Source organism: Rhopilema esculentum, chromosome 2, assembly GCF_057945365.1.
Source record: "Rhopilema esculentum isolate cy_ngs chromosome 2, ASM5794536v1, whole genome shotgun sequence".
Taxonomy (NCBI): domain Eukaryota; kingdom Metazoa; phylum Cnidaria; class Scyphozoa; order Rhizostomeae; family Rhizostomatidae; genus Rhopilema; species Rhopilema esculentum.
Window position 1 is genome coordinate 5,270,765 of NC_142816.1, and position 10,243 is coordinate 5,281,007.

Consider the following 10,243-nt stretch of genomic DNA (forward strand, 5'->3'; position numbering starts at 1 on the left):
ATAAAACCAAAGAGGGCCTGAACACTGCAGAATTTTATAAAAAACAAACAATACACAAATGGCGCTTGTAACAAAGAGAACCGTAATTCTTCAACAGATTTTCATTGCATTTAGACAGTACTAGATGATAATAAACTTTTGATTGTGAAAATAAAATGTAGAAGGCAGATAGGACGCGGTTAAACGCCCCCATTTACCTCCATCTATCAACAGTATCAATGGTTTGGTAATGTAGAAAGGAAAAAATGAGGTGTCCATACAGGGCCTGCGTCACCGATGCTAAAGTGCGGGATCAAAAAGGGAGGCTACCTATTTAATAAGTAAAGGGGGCATTTAATACCTATAGTTAGCAAGAAAAGTGGGGGCGGGGGGCATGGCCCCCGATCCCCCTGTGCCACGGGCCCTGCCATATGTCTCCACTACCCCCTAATGTTCAAAAACCTTCCTTCGTTCTACTATAATGCTTATTAGCTTTTCGTCCATATTTTCATTCATCGATATAACATATCCAGGAAAATGTCACGACAAAATGATGAATAGCAAGGGAGATAGAACTCAGGCGTGGGTAACACCCTCAACTCCATTCTCCATATCATCCTGTTTCTTTTGTTCGTCAGTATCCATCTCCTCCTCAGCCTTTCTTGCCTCCTCAGCAGCCTGTTTGAACACATCTGTTTCGGTTGGTTTTGACTTTTTCTCGGCGGCTGTTCTCCTCTGGTCCTCCCGGGCGAATCTTTCAAACATATTACCTGGCGTGTAAAAAAACATGCAAAAATTAACTTGTTACAATATAACTGTTTGTTATTGCTTGTAGAACGGTTCGATGATGACGTCATTGAAGTCTTACGGCTGCTTCTGTAAATTTTAGAACTATATAACAATCATTTGATAGATAAAGAGCCTAAGAAGGTCATTTAGCCGTTTTAAAGACTCACTGTCAACCAACAAAGCCTCTATATTTCAAGGGGTCTTCTCTTGTTCTTCAACATCGCGCCTACTCAACTTCACGAATTTCTGTGTGAACTTGAACATTCTAAAAATATACTTTATGACGTCACCATCTAGCTAATCGATTGGCGTGTTTGCATTGACAACAGCACATTCGATCAATTCATGAATGCAAGAATATTAGTGGTGATATAAATCTGTGTTTTGAAACAAAATCTTCATTGAATCGTCAGAAATAGGCTTTGAAAGATTTTACATTCCTGCTTTTTCACTTACAAAAAGTGATTTCATTTGTAGATATAAAAAGACTATTCTAGTATACCTAACAACGCAGCATTAGTTGGATACACAAGTTTTAGCTACAGATTTTGTTCCAAAATTAGCAATACTTTGTCTCTGTATTCTGTAGACAGATTGACATGCGTGAAAATCCGCGTAACAAAATTGCGACGCATGTTTTTTGTAACTAATAGCCCGCGTAAGGTTTCAGCATTCTTATCTTATGTCCCATAACCCAAGTATAAGCAAGCTGACACAATCATAAACGCTTTTAACTTTGGCTTTTTACATTTCAGTTTCTTTGATGAAGGCTCGCTACACCAGAACGTACTTTAGTAAAAATTTATGGCACAATTCCTGAACCTCTTTAGATAATTTATAGGGTAACAGAAAAAGAGCACACATAAGAAAACGAAGTTATGGAACAGCCCGTCAATCGATTCAAAGCAGGCAACCTCCCTGTATAGTTTCAAAACAACCATCTAGCAGAACACTTTTTCACTTTCTATTTTTTATTGTAAGTTTTGATATTATATAGCTTGAAATTTTGTAAAGAAGATTCCATAGTTTAACTAACAGCTCTGCGAATCGTTTTGTTAGATTGCAGTTAGTGTTTTTATCTGAGTGCCCTTTTAAAACCAGCTTCTATTGAAGTGCAACCATCCTTAAAAAAATAAAATATGAATAAAATATGAAATATGAAAACGATAATCTACACTTAGTAAACTAAAGCTTTTCGTCTGACACTCTTCAGAGTTTAAAACGTCAGAACATAGATCGAAAACTCTACGCTAAGAAATATATATACCCAGTTGTGGATCGAAATAGGCCAAAAGCTTCTATTGAGTTTTCGGTCTATGTTCTGACGTTTTAAACTCTGAAGAGTGTCAGACGAAAAGCTTTAGATTACTGAATGTTGGTTTTTTCAAAGCCATTTTCAAGTTTTGTACCACCAAAAGATTGTTTGCATATTCTGCACATTCGTTCGGTACACTAAACAATGATGCCGAATTTGCTGCATCGTACAGAAAGCTCTTACCGTATTTTTTCCTTTCTTTTGCATCTTGCTCTTTGATTTTGTTGATAACAGCCTTAAGCTGGTCGTGAGCAGCCTTGTTCTTTGGGTCTATTTCTAATGCTGTTTTAAAATCTTTTCTTGCTAACTCGAATTCGCCTATTCCAAAGTTTGCCTTATTGGAGAAAAAGAGCATGTCAGGAAACCTAGATAGCAAATTATTATTTCGTTTATCACTTTGAAATAAACTTAAACACGTTAATTAAAATAATAAATACTGTTCTAACTTTCTGTTAAATACTCTAGTGACCTGAATAGACGGGGATCTGAAAAAAAGGGTGGGTGGAAAATTTTTCAAATAATAATTTACGGAGTGAATGGGTGGTAGTCCTCTAAAATTGAAAGAAGGAGTTCAAACATGTCACACGTAACTTGTATGTTGTTTTCTTAAATTGCGATTTTGAAATCTTGTTTTGGCCATGGCTGGGTTTAAAAAGTCGTCACGACTGCAAACAAAATTAAAGACACGACTTTTCAATTTTCTTGATACACGAAGTTTGAAAATAATGAAAGGGGGTTCTGAAATAAGGATTTCATGGGTGGTTTGTTTCAAAATACTAATAGACGGGGGGAGACGTTTTAAACGAGGGGCAAATCACTTCATAAAAATCTCGTACACCTTTGGTGGAAATCCTATTGTTTCATGAGAAAATTTCTGGAAATCCTTTTGTTTTTGTGTAAATCTCGTACACATTTTGCAAGAGTGAACTGCCCCTCGGTTTTAAATTCAGCTCCATTGTTTCCTCTTTCCTACCTTCGCATTGATTTTCCTACAACCTACCTAACTCAACCAGGAAGTAGGACGTAAAAAACAGTGGTGTCAAGTTAAAAACAATACGCAGGCTACATAGGCAGGCTATATAGAGCGACGTTTGAATCAATCAAGTACAGCAGATTTTAATAAGTACGGGAAAAGTAGTTAGGTCTTGCCCAACAAGCTGATTGGAGTTCGACTCCGTTTCAAACGTCGAGCCTATCATGTGCCGAGCTAAACGCATAAATTATTTTCCTTCACAGAAACCCACGGTACCAAAATTTCTAGGAAAACGTGCGAAGGGGACAAAACTGTCTGTGCGTTAGCGAAATGGATTCCGCTGTCACGAAGCTTTTCAGTGCTTGTCATTTGAGCACCAAATATCGTTGCATTGCATGCAAGGTTTTAGTTTGCAATAGATGTTCCACTGCAGAGGAAGGCGGGTTGATAGAAGATTGGGTCGCAAGCAGGCAAACAGACTGTTGAGGATCCACAATGGCATCCGGCACTTCGGAAACAATCATTGACATGGTCAAAAACCCAATACTAGCCATCTCTGCGATTGTGTTGAGGTAGTCACCTCTTCCTAAGACGGTACAGACAAATACCTAGCTTACATTCTGGAGAGATCGGCTCCTCTGCCAAGGTTTCTCTCTCCAAACTGTGACATACCTTTGACACTGTGGCAAAAAGGATGCTGTTAGATGTCTCTTTAAAACCATGAAATGTTTTCTTGCAGCACTTATCACCATATGAATTCCAAACAACATTCCACCATCCCCTGTTACGTGCTAGTATTCGGCAAATCTTATTGTTGCAGCACTTGTTTACAACATGCTCTTGGTTGCTGTTAACAATATACATGGGAGTAGGGCTACTCAAAATCTTCTGGCCAGGGTTATAGCAATTCTTAGTCTGTATTCGGCTGCTCGATGTTTTCATCTACTTGATGTCTGCCAACATTCATTTCATTTACAAGAATTTAAGAGCTGTATGCAAGGCCGTTCCTGAATGATAAGTTAGACGTTTGAACAGGGCCTAAGTTGCAACCTCGAGATTCAAGCCTAAGGCTGGTTTCTCATTGCACAATCTTTTGCCGATTTCTGCTATACTAACACCTGGCTGTGCTCAGACTTCTGTAGTTCCAGCATGTTAGTTGAATAAAATGAGGGACGTAGATTCGAGAGGTTGATTAATAAAGGATATAGTTGATACAAGATTGATATGGTTTCAAAATATTTGGGAAGAGGACTTGGCACAGATTGAATCTGGAGAAAATTCAACATCGACTTTAAAATTTGGCATTTTGTTCAAAAAGTGGGGGGCTAAAGTCCCCCCAGCCCCCCTGCTCAGCGGTGCCTGACACATGAAGTCAAACAAGGGCCAGGGCATCATTGCTCGTATTCAGTGTCTGCAAGAAAGATGAAAGGATGAGATGAATTCACTACTCACGCGGCAAAGTGCAGAAAAGCGCAGAAAGGCGCAGAAGGGTTTCAGTTAGATATGCAGTGGGTACCTACCTGTCCTCTCCGGAAAAATCCTTTCACGTTTTGGTCTTCTATCTCTAGTGCTTTGTCGCAGTTCTTCTTGGCTGCCTGGTATTGCTTCATCTTCAGCTCACACATCGCAGCATTTAAATGTCCTATACATTTCAGAGGGTTGGCTACTAGTTTTTCGTCATCTTTGTACACATCTAACAGCTTGATCATTTTATTGTATTGTGTCAAGGCACGTTCGTAGTTGCCGGACTAAATGAGAACGAGAACGAAACAAGTGATAGGTGGTAGAAGCCAAATAAAATGAGTCAGTGGTTTTTACTATGCAAATAGGTACAGAGCAGCAGGGTGATTAGTCTTTGAGCAACAAGCAGCCCAGTAATGGTTCAAACCAAAAAGCAAATTTCACTATCAATAATACAGAGTTGAGCCAAAATATTGGTTCACTGGAAATACTAGGCCAAACAGGATAAAGGTAACTGCCGAGTTTTACACATTATTCGCAGGTTCTTGGCTTGTTTCATAAAATGATGAGCAGATGCCAAAGTACAGTGATTTGATGAGAAAGGAACCTTTGCTAGTGTGGATCTATGTAAGCCAATTTGTAAAAAATGTAAAACTAAGAACAAAGTAAACTTTTAGGCTAGATGATCAAAATTCAAAATTCAGAAAAAGACTTTACTGATATCAAAAGGTAAGAACTCTATTTAGAAAAAGCACTAGAGCTCAAAAGAATCTGTACCTAGATATTAAATGAAACATTTCCGGCATATCAAGAAAACTAACAAACCTTGAAGAAAGATGTACCCTTGTCTTTCACTTTTTGTGAAACTTCCATCTTCTCCTCCAATTCCATCTCATAAGTTTCTTTTGGATTTTCGAAGGCAGTTAAATAAACTTCATACGAAATTTCTGCATTTCCTGGGATGTTATATTCTTCACTTCCTTTTTCCCCAAAACCATAATTTGCCTGAATTCTTAGATGCACTTTTTCTCTCTTCTTCATTTTATATAAAGCCTTTTCTATTCCTAGGCATATACCTTTTTCTTCCCCTATGAGAAATCAATCAACTTCAAAGAAAGTGTAGAAGACTTTCTTACAAGCAGCGAAAAGTAAAATCAGACATAAAAAATCTGATTGATTGATGTGTTATATACTGGCAAAGAAACACTGAAAAAATTCTAAAGGGCCAAAAAAGGCAAGTATTGAAGGATTCATTAGCTACTTAACCACTACTAGATGATTGCATGAAATCAAAATAAGTAGACAGATAATTAAACTGTTGACCGGCTTACATGACTCTCTTGTTGAGCAAAACAAATAAACTATAATACTGGCACTTGATTAAAGGCACAAACAAAAAGGGGTGGGGGTAAAAAGATGGACTATTTCATAAGAGTTACTGCCAACCACAACCCTCCAAGAAATCTGGTGAGAAGTGATCACAAACTTTGCATGAGATTTGGATAGGGCAATTTTATTGGATAACGTGCAAATATATAACCCTGGTACAACAGAAAAAGACTTATTTCAATGTAAAAGCAAATCGTAAGAGCCACTGATTAGATTGCTCCTCAAAAGGGTAAGTCTAAGTCCAGCATTGGGTGTTAGCTGTTGTGACCTCTTAATTCTACAACTTGCTAAGCTCAAACAAAATCATTCAACATAAAATTTCTTTAAATCAAAAACAGGGAGCCTCAGGAAATTCAATCAAACTAGGAAATGTTGATGTTAGCAGGGTTGTTAAAGGTTGGGAGCTTATTCCAGAAATTGAGTGACACTGAGCTCAATCAAAAGTATTAGAAGAGAAGAGAACATGTAGATATTCTACCAACCTTCACCCAGTACAAATTCTACATCTCGTTCTTCAAAAGCAGTATCCTTGTACATTCCCCTTATGTGAGCTAAAACAGAAGATACAATAAAAGAAACTGGGTATTAAATATTCAGAAAGATAGAAATCTTATTTGGATCTGGGTATTAAACTGGGTATTAAGAGAAACTGGGTATTAAATATCTTCTGTGTACCAGATTGTCACAAAGTGGTTGTTGAGATTTACTGGTGGGTAGAAATGCTAAGGAGAAATTGAAAGAAATGTAACCATGGAATACCTGTGGGATGCAAAAACAGAAGGTAGTTGTAGTAATTTGTTGCTTTGCGAATTCTGTTTTTGTCCACAGGCATCTTATACCAGATAGAGTACAATTGTGACGTACATCAGTCACACTTCACATGGTCTTTTTTGTCAAATTACCACATTTCAGGAGTTTATTTATTGCTTATAGAAGACATTAGAAGTTAATCAATTTTAAGCAAATTTTGTAATGTGCACCAAAGGGGCATTTCCTCCAAAATATAAAAAGCTGAAAGTTATTTGGAAATTCAAACAGGCTGGGCTTGTCCTACATGCATCATTTACTGTCTACACAGAAAAGAAGTTGAATATAACGACCCTTCATCATGGACATCAAGAAAAGAAAAACCTTGTTGCTTTAAACTGACATATGAGCTAAACTAAGGAGAAAACTAAAAAACACTTTAATTCATTCATATTTGTCACATAATTATGAAGAATGAACTGAACTATTTTTCACCTTATTTACAATCGACCTTTTGCATTTTCTGTAACTGACCTTTGCATTTCTGTAGATTTTTTTAATTTACTATTACTTTGAAAAATGCTGTGTTGATTGGAGGATGCATATTTTGGACTCTTTGGATGATTTACTTTAGGTGGTACAGTCTACGATCATTTGCTTGGTAATGGAATGTACTATCAGAAATTTCTTCTTATATCTCAGACTTTGAAAATAAAATATTCCTGGAAACCCAGAAGAGCAAAATGGAAACAATTTTACTGCTCTCCTTTTTTCAAATAACTTTGAGCAAAACTTACTTGTAACACAAGCTTCATCCTTTGGCATTTTGAAACCTTCACCTTTCAACAACACTTTTTTGATAACACCACCATCCCCTGTTATATCTTCATCCTTCCAATAAAACAGCTCAACTTCAAATCTAAGCGTGGCATTTGCAGGAATTTTAGGTGGTGACCCAGCACTACCATATGCATAGTCTGGGGCACAAGTCAACACACAAACTTCACCTTTCTTCATTGTTGCCACGCCTACATCCCATCCTTTGATTACAGAACCTAGTTAGAAAAATTGAATATTTGTGATAACCACTCAGAAATACAAACTTGTTTTGACAATGATAGACAAATCAGGAAGCTGTTTTTTCACCAGGATTTGAATATGTTTTAAATACCAGAAACCCAAAGGTCCCAAAGGCCTACCTGTTTTGAAAAATGCTTGATTTTAGAAAATTTGGATACAATTTTTCAATTGTTCAATTCAATTTCATTGACAAATATACCTAAATACATTACAATACAGAATAAAAATAATTAACATAACATTACAACATAGAACTTAAACATAGAATATTACAAGACATTATGTATTTAAATATATCATGTAAATATACAATAAATCATTTCTGATCTAGTAATCCTGCAGAATATAAAATACTTGAAAATCAGATCTTCTTAGCTAAGAATTGACAAAAAGCTGGGGAAGATGCAAGCCTTGGTAACAACCTTAGCAACATAGCCTGTGAATTGCATGCATGGATCCCAGCGACCAGAGGAATCAGGGGCTGTGGAAGGCAATCCTAACTCTTCAAGGGGGAACCAAAAGCCTGGAGAAAAGGAGCATGCACTTAAGGCAACCCGAAATAGCTGCACTTCGAAGATTTCTCTTGGTAGAGCCTCCTTATTGCTTGAAAATAGAATGTAGCTCACATAATAAGTTATCAATAATTGATTTATTATGATTTTACATCCTCGTCTACTTTTTAAGCGCGTTTTAACAAATTGGAAAAATCTAGCCCTTGAATATAAATGCATTTAACTTTTTATTGAGGGTCTCCTAGATACAACTCTTTGTTTGGTGGGGGGGGGGGTTAGCCCTGATAAATAAGTGAATTATTGGTGCCATATTTCACAAAGGAAAGTATTTTACTTATGCTACTTAAGTGTTTGGGGGGGGGGCTCGGTCCTTTTCAAGGGAATATCTTTTTATTTTTAATGGGAACACGGGAACATTATTGGTTGTTTTTTAAAGGGAACACGGGAGCAAGTACCCTACCCTCTCCCCTCCTTGGGAGACCCTCTTCGTTTGAATGTTGAAGTTGAACTGATTTGCTTTAATCGCTAGGTTTAAATTTTATAGAATATAATTAAATTACCTTCTCCTAACTTAAAACTGAATAAGTCATCTCGGTCCCTGCTTGAATCAAATTTCTCTCCATTTAGTAGCGTCCCTGTGTAGTGGACGAAAACTTCACTACCAACACATGGACACTCATCTCCCTCGCCATCCTTTAAAATCTTCTTCAGAACTCCACCATCTTTCTCAGGCGATATATCGACTCCCCCGTCATTCTCTGAAGGAACATTCATCTGCTGATCCGCAGCCATCTTGTTTCTCCTAGTAGAAATGTCTCTCTTACCGAGTAGACTTTGACGAGTCACGTAGAGTGAAGATGGACATGGAGCACGTTGTTCCTTGTTATTCAAAAATTCCTTCGTAGCGCCTTGGAGCAGCGTCCTTGAATCTAGAAATTTCTAAGATCACAGGGAAACAAAAGTACAATTTTATGTACAAAGAAGCACCCACTGATCGATAGCCAATCCTTTTCGAGCAAGATATGATGTACAGATACGATTAGTAGATAGAATTTCTCTCGGATAAAACGGTTTACACTGTACTACATAACAATCTGAAAAAGTAAAATCCATTTTCCTAGGTGAACCAATTTTGTTCGGATTCGTGAAGATTCGGAACCTGGGTCTAGTGTAAACGCGTCGGCGATCTGATTCAGAACTGATAGAATGCTGATAGAATTTATTCGGAACAGTGTAAACGGGGAACAGCAACTTTTCTTAAAAAGTCTTGACTATTTTTGTACGGAATTCTAGCTACAATGTTTGCTGCATTTTTCTCTCTCCATTTTATTCTATTCTCTTAGGGTTTTTAAGAACGTTAGCCTTATTTATAGCTAAGCCTAGCAATTGTAGTGGCGGGGGAGAAATACAGCTTCGGGAATTTCGCTGTGTCCTCTATTGAACAAACCTTGCAGAAAAGTTTATCTGACGATGATGTCAACGAACTGCTGATCAACGAGGTAAAAAATCACAGCTGTACACCGGACCCTAGTTTTACAGCTTACAAATATAAAAACAAGAAACAACAAGCACGGGGAATAATCACATCATTTCAAAGCATTTCTGCCTCCAGATGGGTAATGTAAAGCTAACAATTGGATAAGAGGAGATAAAAGGCATAGGTAGGCCTATTGATAATAATATTGTAGACCTAATGCCATTTCTGAAAACCACAACTTGCCCTTTGCATTGCAAAAAAGCAAAGCGATTTTGGATCTTGCCTCCCACCTAGAAGCATACTTGTACCTGCATACATTTCAGTAAAAATTTGACGTTATACTTGCATGCTCTTCTGCGCAGAGGCTATCGGGGAGGGCGATGGGGATTGAGAAATGGTGAAGCTGCGAAGCTGTGAAGAATAGGAAGGAAAGGGCGGAGGAGAAGAGGCTATTCTTTTCCTCCTTCTCCCTTACAGCTCCTCCACTTTGTCTTTTCTTCCGCAGTTCCTTTTATTCTATC

At 37.5% G+C, this 10,243-nt stretch overlaps 1 protein-coding gene across 1 annotated transcript; it reads right to left on the bottom strand.

The window, feature by feature from the left end:
* Window positions 1-59: 59 nt before the first annotated feature.
* LOC135695601 (peptidyl-prolyl cis-trans isomerase FKBP4) lies at window positions 60-9,192 on the bottom strand. Its single transcript, XM_065214735.2, has 7 exons — window positions 8,806-9,192; window positions 7,451-7,708; window positions 6,389-6,457; window positions 5,343-5,605; window positions 4,577-4,804; window positions 2,267-2,417; window positions 60-749 (listed from the first exon to the last, which is right to left on the bottom strand). The coding sequence occupies exons 1-7, from the start codon at window positions 9,035-9,037 to the stop codon at window positions 556-558; spliced, it is 1,395 nt and encodes a 464-aa protein (XP_065070807.1). The 5' UTR covers window positions 9,038-9,192; the 3' UTR covers window positions 60-555.
* Window positions 9,193-10,243: the final 1,051 nt, after the last annotated feature.